At 49.8% G+C, this 22,237-nt stretch overlaps 5 protein-coding genes across 11 annotated transcripts; 3 read left to right on the top strand and 2 right to left on the bottom strand.

Moving 5' to 3' along the window:
* The first annotated feature begins 2,266 nt into the window (after window positions 1-2,266).
* Window positions 2,267-4,787, top strand: LOC4338861 (phenylalanine ammonia-lyase). The gene has a single exon (XM_015784710.3). It carries the CDS (start codon window positions 2,415-2,417, stop codon window positions 4,563-4,565), a length of 2,151 nt encoding a protein of 716 aa, XP_015640196.1. The 5' UTR covers window positions 2,267-2,414; the 3' UTR covers window positions 4,566-4,787.
* A 1,993-nt stretch (window positions 4,788-6,780) lies between these two features.
* LOC4338860 (uncharacterized) lies at window positions 6,781-10,758 on the top strand. 3 transcript variants are annotated; one of them, XR_010741426.1, is made up of 6 exons: window positions 6,781-7,101; window positions 8,656-8,867; window positions 9,084-9,270; window positions 9,355-9,511; window positions 10,075-10,446; window positions 10,632-10,758. XR_010741426.1 is itself a non-coding variant. In XM_066310596.1 (5 exons), the coding sequence occupies exons 1-4, from the start codon at window positions 7,068-7,070 to the stop codon at window positions 9,483-9,485; spliced, it is 564 nt and encodes a 187-aa protein (XP_066166693.1). In that variant the 5' UTR covers window positions 6,781-7,067; the 3' UTR covers window positions 9,486-9,511; window positions 10,044-10,274. The 3 variants fall into 3 exon arrangements, 2 of the variants coding, with proteins under 2 accessions (XP_066166693.1, XP_015639933.1); XM_066310596.1 differs by lacking the exon at window positions 10,632-10,758 and having other exon boundaries at window positions 10,044-10,274; XM_015784447.3 differs by lacking the exons at window positions 10,075-10,446; window positions 10,632-10,758 and having other exon boundaries at window positions 9,355-9,819.
* Window positions 10,087-13,107, top strand: LOC4338859 (probable beta-1,3-galactosyltransferase 8). 4 transcript variants are annotated; one of them, XM_066310594.1, is made up of 8 exons: window positions 10,087-10,230; window positions 10,358-10,446; window positions 11,251-11,475; window positions 11,568-11,632; window positions 11,703-12,154; window positions 12,232-12,319; window positions 12,424-12,549; window positions 12,653-13,107. In XM_066310594.1, the coding sequence occupies exons 3-8, from the start codon at window positions 11,305-11,307 to the stop codon at window positions 12,924-12,926; spliced, it is 1,176 nt and encodes a 391-aa protein (XP_066166691.1). In that variant the 5' UTR covers window positions 10,087-10,230; window positions 10,358-10,446; window positions 11,251-11,304; the 3' UTR covers window positions 12,927-13,107. The 4 variants fall into 4 exon arrangements, with proteins under 4 accessions (XP_066166691.1, XP_066166692.1, XP_066166690.1 ...); XM_066310595.1 differs by having other exon boundaries at window positions 10,126-10,155; XM_066310593.1 differs by lacking the exon at window positions 10,087-10,230 and having other exon boundaries at window positions 10,297-10,446.
* Window positions 13,108-16,014: 2,907 nt separating this feature from the next.
* Window positions 16,015-18,657, bottom strand: LOC4338858 (uncharacterized). 2 transcript variants are annotated; one of them, XM_015781993.3, is made up of 4 exons: window positions 18,213-18,657; window positions 18,049-18,113; window positions 17,152-17,444; window positions 16,015-17,068 (listed from the first exon to the last, which is right to left on the bottom strand). In XM_015781993.3, exons 3-4 carry the CDS (start codon window positions 17,393-17,395, stop codon window positions 16,212-16,214), a joined length of 1,101 nt encoding a protein of 366 aa, XP_015637479.1. In that variant the 5' UTR covers window positions 17,396-17,444; window positions 18,049-18,113; window positions 18,213-18,657; the 3' UTR covers window positions 16,015-16,211. The 2 variants fall into 2 exon arrangements, with proteins under 2 accessions (XP_015637479.1, XP_015637480.1); XM_015781994.3 differs by lacking the exon at window positions 18,049-18,113 and having other exon boundaries at window positions 18,461-18,657.
* Window positions 18,658-21,221: 2,564 nt separating this feature from the next.
* LOC4338857 (uncharacterized) lies at window positions 21,222-22,010 on the bottom strand. Its single transcript, XM_015783426.3, has one exon. The coding sequence runs from the start codon at window positions 21,870-21,872 to the stop codon at window positions 21,300-21,302; it is 573 nt and encodes a 190-aa protein (XP_015638912.1). The 5' UTR covers window positions 21,873-22,010; the 3' UTR covers window positions 21,222-21,299.
* Between the last annotated feature and the right edge of the window lie 227 nt (window positions 22,011-22,237).

The following is a 22,237-nucleotide window of genomic DNA, read 5'->3' as shown; positions in this document are numbered from 1 at the left end:
GGGCATGGGCCTACAGTTGGCCAGCGGTTGCGGCTGGCTAGATTTGGCCAGTTGCTAGCATGGTTTGGCTAGCGAGATGGCTTGGCCAGCCAGTTGGAGAGGCTGTTGGATTACATTTTTTTCATGTGTTGGTTATAATTTGGCTTGGAGATGCTCTAATGAAAGAAACAATCGCCATTTCAGCTTTCAGGGAATTGATGTTCAATTTTAATGATTTCACGGTGTATATGCTGATGACTAGACAAAGGGCCAGTTTAGTTCCCAAAAATTTTCCCCTTCACCTGTTACATCGAATCTTTAGACACATGCATGGAGCATTAAATGTGGACAAAAAGAAAAACCAATTGCACAGTTTAGCTATAAATCGCGAGACGAATCTTTTAAGCCTAATTAGGCCATGATTAGCTATAAGTGCTACAGTAACCCACATGTGGTAATGACGGCTTAAGTAGGCTCAAAAGATTTGTCTCGCGGTTTCCAGGCGAGTTCTGAAATTAGTTTTTTCATTCGTGTCCGAAAACCCCTTCCGACATCCAGTCAAACGTCTGATGTGACACCCAAAAATTTCCTTTTGCCCAACTAATCACAGCCATAGGAACGCCCTAGGCTGACTGCAGAAGACTCAAATCAAGTCAGGGGAGACCAAGGACTTGACCAAACTCCTGTTCATACATTCCACGAAATCCACATGGCAGAATGTGAAATGACGATACCATGTGATGCTGCAATGGGACAATGCCCAAAGGAGCCCAGTGGTGGAGCCAGCTGAGCTACTATACTAGCCACCGTACTGCCAACGTGCCAATGGCGGCTATGGAGTATGGAGAACGCAGTTGGTGGCAGGCTGACTACACTAATCCCTTAATTATTCCACCAAAACAGAAATTAAGCGGCAACTGTTTCGATTGCATATTGACCGTCAGTCTCCCGTCAGCCCAATAGTATTCCACTGTTTGAGGCCTCGTTGAAAAATTCAGCGAATTTCAATCTGAACCACCACGTTTCAAACTACGAATACCTGCAAATTGAAAAAAAAGTTGTCCCAACTACTGCTGCTCTGACCAGCTACTCCCTGAATCCTGAGAGAGAAAGCAAGAAGGTTAGGCAGGCCACCCATTCGTTGCTGATCATCAGTCGACCGTTCCAAGAACCTGTAACCACCCCCCTTGTAAATGAAAGGTTACTTCCTACCAGACATCCGGCAAGTTGGAATCAGTCTCGCTTAGAAAAATGCATGCAACGATAAGATATCTAGCAGCCATCGCATAAACAATGCCAATTGAACCCATCACTTTCCACATGCAAGAAATCTCGATTCTATTATTAACTCGACCCCAATTTTCTTTAGTCCGTTCTTCAGAACAGATTGTTATGCTTCAAAGTTGTTCTTTTCCGGTCCACGAGAAATTGTTACTACATGTATGTTTAGTATGTTTAGTTCACGTTAAAATTGGAAGTTTGGTTGAAATTGGAACGATGTGACAGAAAAGTTGAAAGTTTGTGTGTGTAGGAAAATTTTGATGTGATGGAAAAGTTGGAAGTTTGAAGAAAAATTTGGAACTAAACAAGGGCTACGGCTGTTTAGTTCCACGTCAAAATTGGAAGTTTGAAAAAAATAGAACGATGTGACGGAAAAGTTGAAAGTTTGTATGTGTAGGAAAATTCGATTTGACGGAAAAGTTAGAATCTAAACAAGGCCTACTTGGGCTGTGTTCGATACTAGAAGTTGGGAACACATATCATCCGGACGAAAAACAGAGCGCGGAGCGGTCCATTAGCGCAAGATTAATTAAGTATTAGCTATTTTTTAAAAAAATAGACTAATTTGATTTTTTAAAAAACAACTTTTATATAGAAAACGTACGCATGGAAAACTAGGGACAACCTAGTGAATCGAACTGCAGCTGCAGAAAAAAAGAATGACGAGCTGGTCACTGGTCACTGGTCAGCCGAGGAATGCGTCGCGCGGTCGTGAGGCCGGTGGTGATCACCAATTCACCAACCCCCGCTGTGCCGCGCACCGCACCAACCACAGCTCCCGCGACCGGTGCTCGCGCCTTGCGGCCGGAAGCCCGCGACAACGGCGACCACGACACGAAATTTCCACGCGCGCTTGCCAATTGGCCTCTCACAAATCGTCACGCACCTACTCCGCTACTGCTTGCGACTCGCGAGACGCGAGCGCACACACACACTCTCGCACCAACCACCACCACCACCACCACCACCGAGTTACCCAACCGTTTCACCTATATAAACCCCGCCTCCCCCGCCATTTCCCTCCAAGAAGAGCAGCACGCAATCCAGAGTGCCACACTACCCAGCTCTTCTTCTTCTTCTTCTTCACAGCAGCAGCTAACCAAGAAGCCAAAGCTTCCATTGATCACTCGCTCTGCTCACATTCTGATACTGCGATGGAGTGCGAGACTGGCTACGTCGCCGCGGCCGCCGATGGTGGTCTCTGCATGGAGGTGCCCCGCGCCGACCCGCTCAACTGGGGGAAGGCGGCGGAGGAGATGGCCGGGAGCCACCTCGACGAGGTGAAGAGGATGGTGGCGGAGTACCGGCAGCCCGTGGTGCGGATCGAGGGCGCCAGCCTGAGGATCGCGCAGGTGGCGGCGGTTGCCGGCGCCGGCGACGGCGAGGCCGCCATGGTCGAGCTCGACGAGTCGGCGCGGGAGCGCGTCAAGGCCAGCAGCGACTGGGTGATGAACAGCATGGCGAACGGCACCGACAGCTACGGCGTCACCACCGGGTTCGGCGCCACGTCGCACCGGCGGACCAAGGAGGGCGGCGCGCTGCAGCGGGAGCTCATCAGGTTCCTCAACGCCGGCGCCTTCGGCACCGGCGCCGACGGCCACGTCCTCCCCGCGGGTGCCACGCGCGCGGCGATGCTCGTCCGGATCAACACCCTGCTGCAAGGCTACTCCGGCATCCGGTTCGAGATCCTCGAGGCGGTCGCCAAGCTGCTCAACGCCAACGTCACGCCGTGCCTGCCGCTCCGGGGCACGATCACCGCGTCGGGCGACCTCGTCCCGCTCTCCTACATCGCCGGGCTCGTCACCGGCCGGGAGAACTCCGTCGCGGTGGCGCCCGACGGCAGGAAGGTGAACGCCGCCGAGGCGTTCAAGATCGCCGGCATCCAGGGCGGCTTCTTCGAGCTGCAGCCCAAGGAAGGCCTCGCCATGGTGAACGGGACGGCCGTGGGCTCCGGCCTCGCCTCCACCGTGCTGTTCGAGGCCAACGTCCTCGCCATCCTCGCCGAGGTGCTCTCCGCCGTGTTCTGCGAGGTGATGAACGGCAAGCCGGAGTACACCGACCACCTCACCCACAAGCTGAAGCACCACCCGGGGCAGATCGAGGCGGCCGCCATCATGGAGCACATCTTGGAAGGCAGCTCGTACATGAAGGAGGCGAAGAGGCTCGGCGAGCTCGACCCGCTGATGAAGCCGAAGCAGGACAGGTACGCGCTCCGGACGTCGCCGCAGTGGCTCGGCCCCCAGATCGAGGTCATCCGCGCCGCCACCAAGTCGATCGAGCGCGAGATCAACTCCGTCAACGACAACCCGCTCATCGACGTCTCCCGCGGGAAGGCGCTGCACGGCGGCAACTTCCAGGGCACCCCCATCGGCGTGTCCATGGACAACACCCGCCTCGCCATCGCCGCCATCGGGAAGCTCATGTTCGCGCAGTTCTCCGAGCTGGTGAACGACTTCTACAACAACGGCCTGCCCTCCAACCTCTCCGGCGGCCGCAACCCGAGCTTGGACTACGGCTTCAAGGGCGCCGAGATCGCCATGGCGTCCTACTGCTCCGAGCTGCAGTTCTTGGGCAACCCGGTGACCAACCACGTCCAGAGCGCCGAGCAGCACAACCAGGACGTGAACTCGCTGGGCCTCATCTCCTCCAGGAAGACGGCGGAGGCCATCGACATCCTCAAGCTCATGTCCTCCACCTTCCTCGTCGCGCTCTGCCAGGCGATCGACCTGCGCCACATCGAGGAGAACGTCAAGGGCGCCGTCAAGACCTGCGTCATGACGGTCGCCAAGAAGACGCTGAGCACCAACTCCACCGGCGGCCTCCACGTCGCCCGCTTCTGCGAGAAGGACCTGCTCAGCGAGATCGACCGGGAGGCCGTGTTCGCGTACGCCGACGACCCGTGCAGCGCCAACTACCCGCTGATGAAGAAGCTCCGCAGCGTGCTCGTCGAGCGCGCGCTCGCCAACGGCGCCGCCGAGTTCGACGCGGAGACCTCCGTGCTCGCCAAGGTCGCGCGGTTCGAGGAGGAGCTCCGCGCGGCGCTGCCCCGGGCCGTCGAGGCCGCGCGCGCCGCCGTGGAGAGCGGCACGGCGGCGGCGCCCAACAGGATCGCCGAGTGCCGCTCGTACCCGCTCTACCGGTTCGTGCGCGAGGAGCTCGGCACCGCCTACCTCACCGGCGAGAAGACGCGGTCGCCCGGCGAGGAGCTCAACAAGGTGCTCGTCGCGATCAACCAGGGCAAGCACATCGACCCGCTGCTCGAGTGCCTCAAGGAGTGGAACGGCGCGCCACTGCCAATCTGCTGAACATTGGATTCATCAATGGCAGCAGAATTTTTTGGGTGGAAGCGATGGTAGTACAATCCGAAGGTTGAAGATGATGTTTTCATATGACGATACTTTTTTCTTCTTTTACATTTCTTTGTTGTTATCGCAAAAGAATTCTTCGTGCCAAGAACACGCAAACATAGCTGTTGCAAATTGTACAATGTTCAGAAATCGGATTAATAAGAATAATTTTTTTTTCAAGTGTTTGAACTAGCTTCGGTCTGTACATGAACCAGTCAAAAGTAGAAAAAGAAAAATAAAGGAGAGAATTTCCAATTTATTCTCACTTTACATGTTTAAGATATTGCTAGACAGATCATTCAAATTCCTAACTTCAAAATTGGAATATGGAACATCCGATTCAACTGGTTAAAATCTGAAATTTACAGGTTTTGATAAGTTCCAGTCATAATTTAACTTGAGTTTAATTTTCTGATTTGATACGAAGTTTCCCAAAATTCTATCCCAACTATTAGTCAAAACTAAAAAGATAACCCGCGCGAAGATGTAGCGAGACCTTGAACTTATTAAATTATTATCAGCAAGCGCATTACTCAAGAGGGGATTGGGAGTTTAAAGGAGGAAGTTAGTGGATGAATTAGTCATGGGAGTTTTATTTTTACTCACAATCCCTTATTTGGTATTTACTCTGTCCCAAAATATAATACTCCCTCCGTTTTTTAATAGATGACACCGTTGATTTTTTCTCACATGTTTGACCATTCGTCTTATTCAAAAAATTTATGCAAATATATAAGATATAAATCACACTTAAAATACTATGAGTGATAAAACAACTCATAACAAAATAAATTATAATTACATAAATTTTTTGAATAAGACAAATGGTCAAACATGTGAGAAAAAATCAACGGCGTCATCTATTAAAAAACGGAGGTAGTAACTTTTAGTCCTTAGAATTTATCCTAAAATATAACAACTTCTCCAACAAGATTCTCTTCCTAACCAATCATAACTCTCCACCATTCATTTTTCCCACTTACCTCCACTACTTATCCAATCACAACCCTTCGCCACTCACTTCTACCTACTTTCTTAATAATCGTGTCCAACTCTAAAACTTCTTATATTCTAGAACGGAGGGAGTAGTATGGGGGTATGGATGATAATTGAATTTTTAGTGATGATGTATGACTCAGAATTATCTTGTCATAGTTAGAAGGGAAATTCCCCCAATTACCCGTCCCTATACAAGTATTGAGAATGTGGGGGTTTTCAATTAAACTACTTTTGCTAGTCCTTCATGAAACTTTCGCGTTCATAAACCAATCAATAGACTTAATAGTTTCCAATTCCCACTTCTCAAACTCATATTCTCGCTTAACAATTCTCCATGATCAAACACACTGTAATCAGGATTGTCTTAGGGACCTAAATCGTTTGTGTGACTAGCTAGAGCCCAAGCTGGTTCGGGGCCCATCACCAACCAACCTAGTCAACAGGATATCGTTGCCTACCCTGAGGTTTGACTTTCACACGGCCACACGCCCACACCTTATTTCATTATGGCTAGTGCTTAAAGTGCGGTCTTGTGATCTTCTTATTTACATCTGTCTAGTCTAAAATTTGGACTAGGATTTTTTATCTTCTCGCTAATTAAATTATATCTAAAATTATGTTTGTAGTGTTTATTCGTATTATTTTTAATGATATATGATTTATAAAAATATATATTATAAATAAATATATTTAATCTTGACAATCTATATTACGAAGTTCGCGTAGTAACCTCTAAAATATATAGCCAGCCCTGACCGAAATGGAAATGGAAAGGGGTTGGCTCTTCTTGCTCAAAGAAAATCACTGCGCTGTCTCGGTGCGCCGTTTGATTCTTTTCCTGTCGTCGCCTGTCTTGCCGACCTCCCTGCTGCCCCTGCCCTGCCTGCGTCGCTGTATGCCTGTATCTCTCGTACCGAATCGGAAGGCCACACGGTTCACACACCGGTGCAAAGCCAAACTCCACGATTCCTTACTCCAACCTTCGACATCGCAACCGTCGGTGCCCCATCTTACGGCATCCACACGCCGGCACTCTCTCTCCCCCCCCCCCCCCCCCAAACCCCACAAAAACATCCACCACAAAAGATCAGAACACTCTGCAGTCTGCACCACACGTGACGTGCCCACCCCTCCCCTCTCACTGACGCCACGGGCCCCACCTCCTGACCCCTCCATCCAGCCACAGGACCAAAGCCGTCTCCTCTCGGCGTCGGCAGCAGCCCAGCCGTCGAGTCATCGCCTACAAATAGATAGCACCACCACGCCGCGCCGCCGTGAGCTGATTGCCAACGAATTCCCCGTGCGCCGTGCGCCTCGCCCTCCCCTCCCTCCCTCCTCGTGCCGTTGCCCCCCGGTTGGACTCGGCGCGCTTGCTTCTCGCTCGCGGCTGCTCGTAACCTCGCCTCGCCTCGCCCTCCTGCAGCACGCGCGGCTGGCTGCCCGACCCAGATCCGGAGCGCCATGTCGAGGAATCCGGGCTGCACCGTCTTCATAGGTGAGATGAGATCTCCCCTTCCCTTCCCGCCTACGGGTCCTAGCTCTCGCTGGTTCATCCGGGGCTTTCCCCCCCCAATTCCCCCAATTCTCTGTGGCTGGCTGCTGGGCTGGTTCGCGGGATTTTGGTGGGGGGGATTCGTGGTGATTTTGGCGTGGCCGGCTCGTAATTTCGGCGGGTTTGTGTTTGCCTGAGTTCTGATTGATTGGTCGCTGCTGCGTCGTCCCCAAATCGGGATTGCTTTTCCCCCGCGGCGGGATACGTTGTTTCCTGTCGATTCGATTTGATTAGCAACCGGGTTTGTATTGCATATCTCATGCTGTTTGTGCTCCGTGGATAGATGTAGTACCTGTTGCTGTTCGGTACGGGCGATTAGACGAGTTATGCAGCGAAATTAGCTAGACTAGTACAAAGTTGCAAAGGTAGAGGTAGGGTTTCGAGTTATCACCACATACACTAGATTGATGATTGCGTGGTTGAGGTGTTATTAAGCAGGATACTGTGCCCCCGTTAGCATTAGGATTTAAACCGTAGATTTATTTTGTATTTGCCCTCATATTTAGCCTAGCACGTCCATTGCTTCATCTTGTATAGGCTCTGATTTCTTTCTGCTAGCGCTTTAATTGCTTGTGCTTGTATATATTCTCCTAGAGTAGGAACAGTACTCTTTCGTGTTCATATTCTTTTGTTAACTAACAACACGATCTCCACTTGCCCAAATACCATTTCGAGATGTCACTTGTCCCCTGCTATTTATGCATAACTAGTGGATCTTCCCATGCAATTTTGTACGAGCTAGACAATAAAGGAAGTATTTGATATGCATCTCTCTTCTCTTTCCTTGATTACAATTATATTTTTGTATTCAACTATTTTGCTTATGTTTTCATAAGTTCGTTCAGTATTTTGTATAGAACTATGAATCAATCAACACCATTCTACTTTGGATCCACCACGGTTTAACGATATATTTCTTCTAGAGCAAACCTGGTGGCTTCTTTTCAAGCTATCTTATATTAGAGATTGGCAGAGTGGCAGCTGGGAACTTTTTAAATATGGATGTAGTAAAATTAAGCATTCAATGGATCATATTGGACATATGTTTATAGAAATCCATTAGGCTGAATTCTAACTTGGTAATACATCCCAACTAGGGGTTCAGATTTGGAGAAGTTTTTATTTGTGCTTGTCGTATCATTATGAACTCAGTTACTTAAGGTGTTATAATCCTTACGTTCAAGTAAGGAATATCAGAAAAATCCTTTGCAAGTCATCCTCCATCGCCATGTTCTTTGATTGCATCATGTGTGTTCTTGGCTTGTCAGTTTCTTAATTTGGTAGTATAGCTGATTTATTGTCTTTTCACCAGCATTATGTGCACCTTCATCTTTATTTGATGCTTGTCAGATGCAGATCTGTGGCATGGCTAACTGTGTTATCGTTCGCTGGTGTTGATATTTCACAATGATTGTTCTTATGCTACTTTGTCTCTTGTTTTTGTCTTCAGCTACAATAAGCTGTATAATTTCGCTAACTCTTATTTTTCTTAAATAGGTAACTTGGATGAAAAGGTACCTGAGAGGGTCTTGTATGAGATTCTTATTCAGGTAGGTCGTGTTGTAGACCTACACATACCACGTGACAAGGAAACTAATCGCTCCAAAGGTTATGCTTTTGCTGAGTATGAAACAGAGGAGATTGCCCAGTATGCTGTTAAGCTATTTTCTGGCCTTGTTCGTCTTCATAATAGAACACTTAGATTTGCGGTGCGTTTCTTTATGCCCTCTATTTATATAACTTATTTTTGTGTAACAGAATCATGTTCTGTTGTTCTTATAATTTGGTTTGTTACTGTTAATAACTTAATAATATGCACTATATGATACTATATTTGAATGGTTGGCTAAGTTTTTGCTTGACCTATTATGGTTGACTAGTTGTGAAGTGATTCCGGCTGAGCGCTTTATTCCTATTTTCTTCAGATTTCTGGACAAGACAAGCAATCTTCTAATGGAAATATTCCTGTAACACCTAAAGTGAACCCTATACCGCCACCAAAGCCGGCTCAGCTAATGAGATCTAGTGATACTCCCGCATCGCAACATACAGTGGTAAATGGCAGGATTGCTGGTATTTCTCCAAACCATTCTTATAGTGCGCACTCTGAGGGTGAGAGAGTTTCCTTATTCCTTTCAAAATATAAGACACTGTATGGTTTTTAATTAAATCTTACAATTCCCTTTTCTTGTCCAGCACCAAGTGGGATATCGAGTAGAGGATTAAGCAATGGTACATACGAATATAGTAGACGCGTATTTGGTTCTGTTCTGAATGACGTTAGCCGTCGTACTGACAGGCAACCAATTCCATACCCGTCCTACTAGCATATTGAGCTCCAGGGAAGAACATGGTATGCTAACAGATTAGCCCAGCGATGTCAATGTTCGTTGTCTCAGCCCTTCTGTAATATCATCTATGTATTCACCATTACATGCATGTAAATATGTCTTATGGCTTAGTCGTGTAGGCCGATGCTTATCTTTTCCATTGTTCTGTTCTCAACATTGTAGTCAGACTTGTGCCCGCTGGTTATCTCCCATGTCATGTCCTAGTGATAGCATCATGCCTCCACTAATGCAGCTGTACCAAGACTTAGTCTAATTGCAGGGATGGCTGGCAATTTGTGTTTTAATATTTAATCTAGTGATGTTTGTTGTTGCTTCTGTGTTCCAGTGGGACCAAGTTTGTGCTTGAGTTCTTGGTGTATTTTGTTCTTCTCGTCAAAGTTGGTTTGTATTATGTTGGGCATCACAAAAGATAATGTCATTGTCTACTATTTAAAAAACAGTGCAAATCTACTGAAATTTAATGTTTATTTATGAATATGAAAGATGTTTTAGATGACTTGTTCGTCTTGAGCAATATTTTTATGGAAGTCACAGGCATTCATATGCATCATCACTCTGGATCCAGCATTGGCCGCCTCTGGCTCTGGAGTGATGGAGACGTGCATTTCCTATTGCTTGAGTGCTCAGCTGCAACATCAATCTTCTGGTATGCCTACTTGCTCATCTTGCTGTGAGTCCAAGGATGCCATTGATGCCAAATTATTCAGTTGGAAATATTGCTGTGAGTCCAAGGATGCCATTGATGCCAAATTATTCAGTTGGAAATATTTATAATGTCGAACAACAATTCAAGATGGACTTTGCCTGTCATGCAAGCTTGCTACTTGTTTTTTTGACCCTGTGTGCAGTCAGTTTGTGAAGAACCCTACTGAAGGTGGGTAATTTTGATGCGGAAGATAGTGCGACTTCTGAGCTGCACCGCCTGCACAGATCTTAGGTGAGCTACTGTTTAAATTGTGGAGTTTGTAAGCATCAGGCGGTTTATCTTGTGAAGTTTTGCTTCATAGACTCGACATCCAGGATTCAGGAACGATAAGAATTGAACCTTTCCTTCCTGCTTTCTCAGATCGTCTTTTTTCATAATTAGCTTCTTCCAACCAACTTTGGTCTGTTTGTTTGTAGTGGAACTGTTGCTGTTCACTGGAATCTGTGTAGGCATAAAAGGCTGTACTTTTCTGTATTGCTCCGTTCAAAATTAAAATGTCAGGAACATCGAGTATTTCAGAGCTTGTGGTTCGTTAGAATCTTGCTTTGTTGCCGCCTAACTGCCATTCCATGGAAGAGTCGGGAGTCAAACAGAAGCCGAACAGCCCAACATCGTGCAAACTTGTCGCTGGAGACGCTAACTACATGCATGGCTTTTCTCTTCAGTGTATCAAACGATGGACGCCGCCCCTCTGCGTCCCCGCTTGTGCGTACCATCGTCCAAGGCTCGGTGGCTAGCTCACACTGCCAGCATGAGCTTCCCTCTCCTCACACGAAGCGCCTTGCTAACTGAACCGCTTCGCCGAGCCGGGATAGATAGCCGGCGTTTTCGGGCATCTCCTCCCCTGCCTCCTCCATCGATCTCCTTCGTATACGCAATCGGTGTCTCGATCCATATTCCATTTCAGTAGGCAGCTAAGCTTGAAACGTCCACTGCAATGATGGTTTGTGTTTGTATACATATGGATGCATTTGACTACGTGTCTTTTGTTGTGGTTAGTTTGGGTGGTTGTTAATGTCGATCGGTTGGATTCAGGCACTGACGGAGCGGCAGCCGCAGTCGGAGAAGAAGGCGGCGAGGGCGAGGCCGATGTCGGCGAAGGCCGTCGTCGTGCTCTGCGCCACGAGCTTCTTCGTCGGCCTGCTGCTCAGCGGCCGGATGACGCTTCTGATGCCACCGCCGTCGGGCAGCGTCGGCGCGGCCTCCTCCGGCCATGGCTCCAGGCTCTCCCTCTTCTCCGACGACTGCGAGCACCGGCATGTAAGTATATCCATTCATGCACATTTCGACCAAAATCTTTACAGAACTGCATAGGGAACAACTGAACACTCGTTTGAATTTCTGGATTGCAGAAACTGGACGAGGGCAACCCGAACGACATCATGAACGAGGTGTCAAGAACTCACCAAGCAATCCAGTAAGTCCGAAACGCAAACAATCAAGTACAGTAGACAGTCTCTAGTCGTGATCGAATTGTTGCTACTTAGGTCGTTGGACAAGTCGGTGTCGTCGCTGGAGATGGAGCTGGCGGTGGAGCGCGCGAAGCAGAACGGCGGGCTGGGCGCGGCGGTGCCGTCGAAGCGGGGGCGGCGGCCGCCCAGGGCGTTCGTGGTGATCGGCATCAACACGGCGTTCAGCAGCAAGAAGCGGCGCGACTCGCTCCGGGACACGTGGGTGCCGAGGGGCGAGAGGCTGCGGCGGCTGGAGGAGAAGGGGGTGGTGGTGCGGTTCGTGATCGGGCACAGCGCCACCCCGGGCGGCGCCCTAGACCGCGCCATCGACGTGGAGGACGCCGAGACGCGGGACTTCATGCGGCTCGACCACGTCGAGGGCTACCACGAGCTCTCCTCCAAGACCCGCACCTACTTCACCGCCGCCGTCGCCACCTGGGACGCCGACTTCTACGTCAAGGTCGACGACGACGTCCACGTCAACCTAGGTACGTACAAATACAATTCACAGCTAGATTCACTGTACAGTGCTGTACATTTGTACGTTCGATTGGATGTTGTACAGGGATGCTGACGAGCAGGCTGGCGAGGTACAGGACGAGGCCGAGGGTGTACGTGGGCTGCATGAAGTCCGGCCCGGTTCTGTCACAGAAGTAGGACTGCACGCGAGAACTCGTTTCGTTTCTTGTTAGAGAACACAAGTAACAATCTAACATGAATCGTTGCTGCTCGATCGTGTGTTGTGCATGCATGGCAGGGGCGTGAAGTACCACGAGCCGGAGTACTGGAAGTTCGGGGACGAGGGGAACCGGTACTTCCGGCATGCCACCGGCCAGATCTACGCCATCTCCAAGGACCTCGCCTCCTACATCTCCATCAACCAGTAAGCAAGCAAATCACATTATTATTGCATATATGCTCATAGATAATCTCGCGTGAAAATTGCTTGGCTGAATCGTGTGGAATATGGTGTTGCTGCGAATTAGGCCGATACTGCACCGGTTCGCGAACGAGGACGTGTCGCTGGGGGCGTGGCTGATAGGGCTGGAGGTGGAGCACGTGGACGACCGGAGCCTGTGCTGCGCGACGCCGCCGGACTGCGAGTGGAAGAAGCAGGCGGGGAACGTGTGCGCGGCGTCCTTCGACTGGTCCTGCAGCGGCATCTGCAAGTCCGTCGACAGGATGAGGGCCATCCACAGCGCCTGCGGCGAGGGCGACGGCGCCGTCTCGAACAACTTCGCCGCCGCCGCCGCCGCATGATCGATCGATGTGTACTGCAATACGTACGTACACACACGCTAGCAGCTAGCCACAAGGAAGAGCAGCTATCTTACGGGGTTCCCCCCCTAATTTATCCTTGTTTTGTTTTGTGGGTCTCATAATTAGAAATGGACTAATTATTCACTTGGTTTATATGAACCATGGAGGTGTTAGATAGTCAGACGTGGCGTCCGGTCGATCGGTAGGCGAGATCGATGCTCGGCAACTGCACTGCAAGGGGTAGTTTCAGGCGGCGATTCACTCAATCTGTGTTCTAAAATAGTACTCCCTTTGCCATAAAAAAATACATATGACCATTTTAAAACGGATTAGTAATTCTAATATTCTGGAAAACTTTAGTTGAGAGAAAAAGATGAAATGAGCCTCACTGATACTCCATCCGTGGGTAAGTGATCTTGTCCTTTGTAGTTTGTCTTCAAATATAAAAGACTTTGGTATTCTAATTATCACATTAATCAACTCTAATTCAAAGTTCTTCCCATCTTAAATAGGGGTATCCTAGTCGTTTTCTCTTCAGCAATAATCTCTCCAGAAGAAGAAAAATCATTGTATTATTGTACAGAGGGAGTATTGTTCCCCCGTCAAAAAGACTATCGTTTTACAGTAAAAAACATATAAGAAAGAGATCAAAAGGCTACCATGCACTCCATTAATACAAAGAGAAAACAGGGAGAGGGAGAATGAGAAAGAGAAGAGAGTAATAATGGTTAAATGGCCAAAACGAGATAAAATAGATAAATTGGTATTAAGAGGCTTAGTGGATCCTACAGCTAAAATGATACTCTTTGTGAGACAAATCCAAAACCTAAAAAGACACTATTTTTGAGGTAAAGGGTGAGTATTGGTAGTTTGGAAGGTAAGGAGGGTGGACTAAAAAGTATGTGATGCCACACACCCATATATTCCCTCTATCCATATATACAATCATTCAATTTTTTTTCACAAATATAAGAATTCATAGAGCAATACTTATCTCATTCAAATCTCTTTCCTTCTTATCCAGAAGCCACCTCTCATCCTCAATCATCCATCATTTAAATATTTAATAACGAGCACCAGAGATTTTCCTTGTCAACCTTAATCTTTGCTAAACACTAGAAACACCATACTTGAAACACTAGAAATTGAATATTGTCGAGGGGCCTTTTCTACCAGACACACATGTCATCTTGAAGTTCCGGCGACCGAAATATTGTAGTATCAAGACCACCCGCATCAAGCCATCAAAGAGTCCAAGTATGTCATGTTGTTATATGGATTAGCGCTCGCCAATGTTCTTGGGAGAAGGAAGTGAGGTACGAGACACAAGCGAACTCTTAGATGACAAATACGGCCGCTTTGGTCGTGGCAAGGCTATGGCCGGTGGCTAAAGCGACACCAACACCAACCGTGGATGTGTGCATCGACCAAGGGGATAGGACCAGCAACGAACTATGCCAGCGTGTTGCAAATGCGAGCTAACTTGAAACAATGCAGGTTCAAATTGAGCAAACAGAGAAGGGAAAGGGGTACAGTCCGAATAGAGCATTGTGATCTCTGAAAGGGATCTCTGAAAGTGATACCTTCAAAATGGGGACGACATTGAACAAATGCCGCTTATCGTGCATCCGGTTAAACAAAATGAATGTTTTCATCCAAGCCTCCTAAGCGAAATGGGCCAGAGGTGCTATAACGGCTCTTATAGGTAGGAAGATAATTCACAAGGACATCATCATCACCAGTATTGGTCTTGAGCCAGGTAGAGCTTTCTCCTAGCACACACCATGGCCAATCTGCTAGGATCTCGGCCATCACCACGCCGCCCATTGGAAGTCCACTGCAAATCCGGGAGGGGAGCCACTGTAGCAACCCCAATGTAAAGCTACGGCTACCACAGGAGGGAAGCCCAGCCCACTTCACGACATCGGATCAGCTAACCGCCGACCATAACATCTTCCTTAATTCCAACAGAATGAGAATCAAGGGAGGAGCCCGAGGAAAACTGTACATGGCCGCCAACAATGAGGGCCGGCTAGGCAATATTCAAAATTGGCACTAACAAACCACCAAGACCCAAGGAGAAGGCCCCAGCTCTATCGTCGTCCTAGCGGGTGCACAGACTTTTGGCTATGACATGGTGGGGGAAGGCGATAGAGAGGAACTGTGAGGGCAGGGCGGCAGGTCACCCTTAGGGGACAACACGAGCAAGCTCTTTATATGGCCGTCCTATCATCTTTCTAGCTTATCCTAAGACCACTGGTGACCATATTGCCTTCGCAGGGTGAGAGCCGGCCACCCCCAACACCATAGCCATGATTATCCACTATGGTTATGGATGTGGTGCCATCTAGTCGTTGCCACAGGCTACAAGAGCTCGAGGAAGGCAAGATATATAGCCCCACAACTAGAAATCCGCATGCAGCGGCGAGGGATGGTGGGTGCCGACTGCCCCATTCTTTTCTTACTAAGACGCAAATTTTACCCCGTTCTTTTCTAATTAAGATGCATATTATACCTTTGTTTCCATTAGCACTTTTTTTAAACAGTTAAACAGTGCTACCTATGTCCGAAAATGTACTCCCTCAGTCACATAAAAAACCAACATAGTATTGGATGTAACACATCCTAATATTATGAATCTTGATATACCTCTATTTATTAGATACACTGTATTAGAATATGTCACATCCAATCATAGATTCGTATTTTATGGGACGGATGGAGTAACTGTTTGTAGGACATCGCATTATCCTAAATGAAGCTATTTCTCCGTATATCCCTCCTCTCAAGTAATCACAACATTTCTCTATTTAATTTATTCACCTACTTTTTTCTCAACAAATTACAACATTTCTCCGATTATTATCACATACTTTTTTAATATACTTGTCTATCTTAAAAAAATGCTTACATTTTGGGACGGGATAGTACGTTTTGTAAGAAAACCTTTCTACATATAAGTTTTGTAAAATATCAAATAAATATATTTTTAAAGTTTATAACAACTAAAACTCACTAAACCAATCGCTAAATGACCTTCCCGAAACCCAGGGCCTGGTAGTAATTCAACTCAACCTTGCAGTTGATATTTGGGAAAAAGAACGTTTTAAATAATTTTCTCAGCGTGAACAACAATAGTTCTACAGCAAACTGGACCTCTTCTCATCAGCAAAAACAACTACTAACAAGATTACTGCGACGCCGCGTGCATCCACGATCCATATCCATCTATTTACATCTCTCCCTGCAAAAACCACAACGTCAGCAAGCTCCGGCGTACGGTCATCAATCCCATATCGTCGTCGCATTCTTCGGCGTGTGCATCTCGTTGTACGGCGGGGCCCCGCCGCCGCGGGAGACCGGCCGGCCGGACCGGACCGCCACCGGCATCATCGGCGGCGGCGGCGCCGCCACGTAGTTGCTGCCTCGCACGTAGCCACCACCACCACGCGTGTCGTACCTCCCCACGCCGGCGTGGTGCGGCACCGGCACGGGCGCCGGGGCGTACTGCCCGTGCGGGTGGTAGTAGCTGTGGAAGCCGCCCTGCGAGACGAGGTGGCCGGCGCCGGCGTGCACAGGCGAGCTGCCGCCCATGTATCCCGCCATGCCGCCGCCGCCGCCACCGACGTCCGCGGCGTGCTGGTGGTAGTGCTGCGGCGACGCGTCCAGGCTGCCGAGGTTCGGCGTGCTCCGGACGCGCTGCATCTTGAGCCCGAACACGGCGGGGTGGTCGGGGCCCACGGCGTCGGCGCGCGGGGAGTTGCCCGCCGACACGGCGCCGTGCGAGTGTCCGGCGTACGGCGGGCTCCCGTCGGGCGTGGCGACGTAGTGGTCCGGCTGGAAGTGGTGGAGGTGGTGCTGGAGGAGGTGGTGGTGGGACGCCGGCGGCGCGTAGCCGGCGTGGCGGGAGGTGGACGGGACGGCGGCGGCCACCGGCGGCTGCGAGGAGAAGACGTAGACGCGGAACCGCGGCGACGCCGACGGCGACCGCTTCGCCTCGAAGCGGTCGTACTCGTCGAGCATGTGGGTCAGGTCCTCGTCGCAGGTGACGGAGACGAGCACGTCGAGGTCCTCGGCGACGAGCTGGTACTTGATGGCCGCCACCTCCGTCCTGAACATCTCCTCCACCTTCTTCTTCAAATCTGCACGCGGCGAGAGAGAGATTACGCGGCGCCTCGGCGGCAAGACATGGCCAGGCCGGTTACTTCGGGAATCGAGCACGCACCGGAGAAGGGGATGGAGCGGGGCACGGCGAGGACGCGGGTCTCGCCGCCGATGTACTTGAGGGCACCGTCGGACGGCCGGGGCATGATGCGGCCGCCGAAGCTGCAGAGTATCTTGATGCGGCTGCCGCCGACGACGACGCAGGCCCCACCTCCGCCGCCGCTGCAGATGCTGGTCGGCGAAAGGTGCACGTCGTCGTCGGTCGTCGTGCTCCCGGACTCCGACGTCGTCGGCCGCGCAGCCATAGCTTCAACTCGGAGACAACCAGGCTTGGATTCTGAATTTATTTTGAACCTGCACAGAAATTCGATCAATGCACACGACAAAGAAACCTCCTACTACGACGAATCATCCATGAAAGAATTCCAAGAGCAACACGTTTCTCATCGCACACCACAAATAACCGTCAGAAAGATCTCAAATTTTAATCTCATTCCGCGTCGTTGACTCGAAAGAATCCGCATTGCAAATTGCAACTAAGCACACGGCCAAATTGTGCGACAATATGAACCCATTTCTTGAGAGCAAAACTGCCCGCATGAGACAAGATTACTACGAGAATGGTCAAAGAAGCAATCTTAGGAAAGAGAGATTCCGAAAGCAACACCTAGTACTTTCCCATCAACCGTGCAGTGTGCAGACACGAAAATGCCATACGGATTATCAAGGGATTTTATTTTTTTGGGGATGGCAGAGCAATCAATCACGCCCATGGAGTTAGCGACAGCACATGAGATGCCAGCCTTGCAAGCTATGGACTTTATCGCTACGGCATTATCCTTCTCGAGACCACGAGAAGAGCAAGAAAATAAAAGAGAGAAATTTCTTTTCTTTTTTTTTTCGGCGCATTTCTCTACAGCGATGAATCGAAATTCAGATCAAAGCGATTAGCCGATACCTATCCTCAGATGGGACTCAGGAAACAACCGGTCCGACGACGAACTGCAGATTCTGAAACCGAAACTGCAAGAAACCAACTCATCAGCATCAGACGGGATGAGCAAGAACAGTACTAGCGGGAGAGATCGATTGAAAGCAAAGGAGAAACCGAATCGGACTCACCAGAACGGAAGAGACACAATCCACACAAGAACTGACGGCGGTGGAAGAAATCCGCCGAGAATAACTCTGTTCTTGAAATGATTGATTCGATGAACCCCAACCCAACCCAAATCAAATCAAATCAAAAACGATTTGGGGGGAGGACAAGACTACCACCCACCAATCCCAAGAAAACCTAATCCTTTGCAGGATTTGATCAATCCTCCAACCAGGAAGAAAGAAGGAAGGAAGGAAGACAGAGAGCTGACCAGCAATCTCCCCTCGTCGTCGGAGGAAGAAAGAACAAAGACAAGGTAGGATTGGGATTGGGATTGGGATTGGACGGCGGCTGCCTGGATGGATTTTAGACCGGGGCCCTGGATTTGGGGGCGCTATTCTCGGTGTCCCTCCCGTGCCTGGGAGCCGCTAATTTCCCTCCCCCACTTCCTCCGCGGCCCCCGCCCTCGTGCCGTCTTGTCCCGGCTCGTGTATAAAAATCCCTCCTCGTCGCGCGCGCCTCACCCCCCCCCCCCCAAAAAAAAAGTCTCGCATCGCGCGGTTGCGTTGCGTGCTCGGTTTCTGGGCCTTCCGGGACGGCGCCGGTTGCCGAACTGACGGGCGCCGCGTGCGCGCGGGCACGCGGTGTGGCCGCGTGGGGTGTTGGGCGCGTATCGTGCGTGTGCTTGGCGTGATGTTTTACTACACTGGTACGGGACGTTGCGTCGCGAAAAGAAAATTTTGGATGTCATATCAGATGCTTGACCGTATATCGAAAAGAGTTTTTGGACATGAATGAATCGTCTGAAAACCGTTAGATGAATCTTTTGAGCCTAATTAATCCATCATTAGCACATGTGGGTTACTGTAGCAGTTATGGCTAATCATGGACTAATTAGGCTCAAAAGATTTGTCTCGCGATTTCCTCCCTAACTGTGTAATTAGTTTTTTTTAAATATATATTTAATGCTCTATCCATGTGTCCAAAAATTAGATGTAATGTTTTTGGGAAAAATTTATGGGAACTAAACCAGGCCGTAGTCGTTGGCGAGAAAAATAGCAATATGCAACTTGGGTTTCCACCACCGACTAGAATGCCAAGGGTAAAATACCATTTAATAGGTTGCCTTTATGATATTTTGCCGCTTTAAAAATTTTAAGACCACGGTACCTCTGTCATGGACAGAGAGGAATGTAAAGGGGATCGCTGGTGAGAAGGCCGAGGGATGGTGGCCGTGCTCGCCAGTGGCGGGCGACGAGTGTGCAGGGACGGACGGCGATTGGGCGGAGGAGGATGGCAGTGCCAAAGAGGGTGGAGGAGGGGGCGATGAGGTGGAGGCGGGTGGCGGTAGGGACGACAGGCTGAAGGGAGAAGGCGACGATTCGTAGGGCGGTGCTCGTAGCTTGCGGCGTGTGCGCACGCTCACCGCTTCCACCGGTGATGGGAGAGAAGGACGGACCGAGTGGCATCCCGTCCACCTTGCCGCCCATCCTCCTCTCAGCGTCGGCACCACTGTTGTCCGCCCAGTATCGACGTCGTCGTCCTCATCCCCTCGTCATCGTGCGGGTTGACGAGCGCGCTGCCGTCCGGGATGTCACGGAAGACCGTAGGATGCGCCCCACGACCGCAGCCGGCGCCACCGCCGCCCTTGCCGATGCCGGAGGAGGAGAAGCCGCAGGCTGTGCTCGTGGTCCACCGCTGTCAAGCACAATCGCCGTCCCTTGGCATTCTTGCCAACGCTCCCTTCTCCATTCCTCTCTGTCCATAACAGGGGTACTGTGATTTTAAAAACTTTTAAAGTGACAAAATATCTTAAAGACAATCTATTGAGTGATATTTTATTCGTTCGTGCAAACCCAGGGATAGAATGGCATATATTGTCTTTTTCTCGTGGTCGGCGCACGGCAGGACTCGGGAGGCGGCAGTGGCGGACCTACAGTAGGACATGGGGGTACAGTTGTACCCCTAAATTTTTTAACAATCTACTATGATTTAACAAGTATAATATTGTCTGATAGTTCAAAACACCCATTCTTAAGTACAAAATCATACTTTCCAATAGTATTATAAAATTTTTCTTAGCTATTTTGTTATTTCTATAATAATCATTTTTATTTGCATTAGTAACCTATGTTAGCACTTTATTTTTTTCTCATTGGACGGTGCTTTGGTAGATCTGTACGCCATCATCGAAATCCTGCGTCCGCCACTGGGAGGCAGGAGCGGGAGGGTGGATAGGCTAGGTAACACGGATTGATCCCGTCTGCGACCTCCGCGAGAGGGCACTAGGGACTTTGGTTGGCACTCGCTCGCGTCTCTACTCTACCCTGCAGATTACGAGAGTATGGAGTCCAAGACTAGTGAACACCGGTGAATTTGTTATTTGTCAACCGCCTGTATCTCATGGCACTTGAGAACAATGCTTCCCCGATGCTAATGCTACTAGTCACCAGTGACTAGTCAACGGCAACGACCTGCTCTCGCTGGTGTGACTGAATGCATGCGCATGCAGAGATTGGAGGGAGATGTGCCGGGAATTTAGGCCCAGCTAACATTATTCTGGGCCTCTAGTAATTGGCCCAAACGCTCCCAAAGCAGCCCAATGGGCGAGCTGAGCTGAGCTGAGCCCAGCTTGACAAACTGGGACGAGCGGGGCCAACGCAAGGAGCCGACAGGCGACAGCGGTGGAGCCCATGGATGGAGAAAATGGCGCACGAACACCCACGACTCCATTGACTCCGGTCGTCCGGCGATCGATGGCATTGGCATCAGACCCATCTCACATTTCCACAGTGACAACCCCGAGTACCCCATCGCCATCACCGCGCGCATCACGGCAGAGCCCCCACATGTCGTCCCCCAAGTCTCGTCAAGATCCCACACATGCTCCCCATCGCTGCTGGCACGCGCCCGTACCGGCTCATGCGCAGCTCAGCCGTCCTAGGATCATCATTAGCAGCTGCATCAGCTGGTTTTTAACTTGCTTAATTTGTTCGTCGCGATTTTAACTCGACGAACCCGAAACGAGATCATTCTCGGAACACGCGGCAGTAATATATCAGCAAGGTTTACAGATTGACGCACACACTCACACTTGCAGTTGATTGTTACTACAGCCGGAGGAGCTTCTTGCAAGCCTTCATGATTCTGCCGCCCTTCTTCTTCTTCGGCGTCGCCGTCGCAGTCACCGACACCTTCTCGTCGGCGGCTTCGGCTAGCTGCTCTTTCTTCTTCTCGTCGGCGGATTCAGCTAGCTGCTCTTTCTTGTCCCTCTCTTCTTCCTCGGCGGCGGCGGCGGCCGGATTGTCGCCGTCGTCGTCACTGTCGCCGTCCATGTTGTCGTGGATCCTCCAGTAGTACCCGTCGCCCTTGCCGAGGCCGGCGGGGTGCCTCCGCATGGAGAAGGCCCTCCTCACCGCGCCGGGGAGGCCGCCGCCGCCGCCGGCCGTCCTGCCGACCCTCTCGCCGGCGCCGGACCTGGAGGAGGAGGAGATCCTGTGGGAGCCGGTGGAGAATGTCCTGGCCAGGGTGACCGCCCCGATGGCCAGCCCTTCCCACGCGTTGGTCTCCTTGGTGTTGGTCAGCTCCAGCGATCGCCTCGCCCTGCACCCGGCGCCGTTGCCGGCGGCGGCCACCGGAGGAGGAGACGACGACGAGCAGGCGAGGTTGGAGTAGCCATGCATCTCGCAAAAATGGCTGGAGATCTGGGTGTTCTTGATGAGGGCGTTGGATAGCTTAGCTTAGCTCCGATTTGTAGCTTCGCAAAATGGAGCAGCTGGGGTGAGAGAAAGAAAGTGTGTGTGCGCGCTACTCATTTTAAGTTTTTCTACGCTGTTTTTCTACCGGTGGCCACTCGTCTTATTATAAATAATTAAAATTATTATTTATTTTTTATCTACTTTATTATTTAAAGTATTTTAAGCATAACTTTTTTTCTTATATTTGCACAAATTTTTTAAAGATAAATGATCAAATAATAAAAAAAAATCATTTATATTATAGGACGAAAGGAGTAATTAGCAGGACAAAATCAATAAACCATGGACAA

Source organism: Oryza sativa, chromosome 5 (genome assembly GCF_034140825.1).
Source record: "Oryza sativa Japonica Group chromosome 5, ASM3414082v1".
In the NCBI taxonomy this organism is placed as follows: domain Eukaryota; kingdom Viridiplantae; phylum Streptophyta; class Magnoliopsida; order Poales; family Poaceae; genus Oryza; species Oryza sativa.
This window is presented reverse-complemented; position numbering and strand designations above follow the sequence as displayed.

Excerpts from the sequence above, each read along its gene's own strand:
- LOC4338858 (XM_015781993.3), bottom strand. The coding sequence starts at position 17,395 with ATGGCTGCGCGGCCGACGACGTCGGAGTCCGGGAGCACGACGACCGAC. Across the intron at positions 17,069-17,151 it reads CCGCTCCATCCCCTTCTCCG|ATTTGAAGAAGAAGGTGGAG; the intron begins GTGCGTGCTCGA and ends CGCCGCGTGCAG.
- LOC4338857 (XM_015783426.3), bottom strand. The coding sequence starts at position 21,872 with ATGCATGGCTACTCCAACCTCGCCTGCTCGTCGTCGTCTCCTCCTCCG.
- LOC4338860 (XM_066310596.1), top strand. The coding sequence starts at position 7,068 with ATGTCGAGGAATCCGGGCTGCACCGTCTTCATAG. Across the intron at positions 8,868-9,083 it reads ATAGAACACTTAGATTTGCG|ATTTCTGGACAAGACAAGCA; the intron begins GTGCGTTTCTTT and ends TATTTTCTTCAG. Across the intron at positions 9,271-9,354 it reads TTATAGTGCGCACTCTGAGG|CACCAAGTGGGATATCGAGT; the intron begins GTGAGAGAGTTT and ends TTTCTTGTCCAG.
- LOC4338861 (XM_015784710.3), top strand. The coding sequence starts at position 2,415 with ATGGAGTGCGAGACTGGCTACGTCGCCGCGGCCGCCGATGGTGGTCTC.
- LOC4338859 (XM_066310592.1), top strand. Across the intron at positions 11,476-11,567 it reads ACGACTGCGAGCACCGGCAT|AAACTGGACGAGGGCAACCC; the intron begins GTAAGTATATCC and ends TCTGGATTGCAG. Across the intron at positions 11,633-11,702 it reads AGAACTCACCAAGCAATCCA|GTCGTTGGACAAGTCGGTGT; the intron begins GTAAGTCCGAAA and ends GTTGCTACTTAG.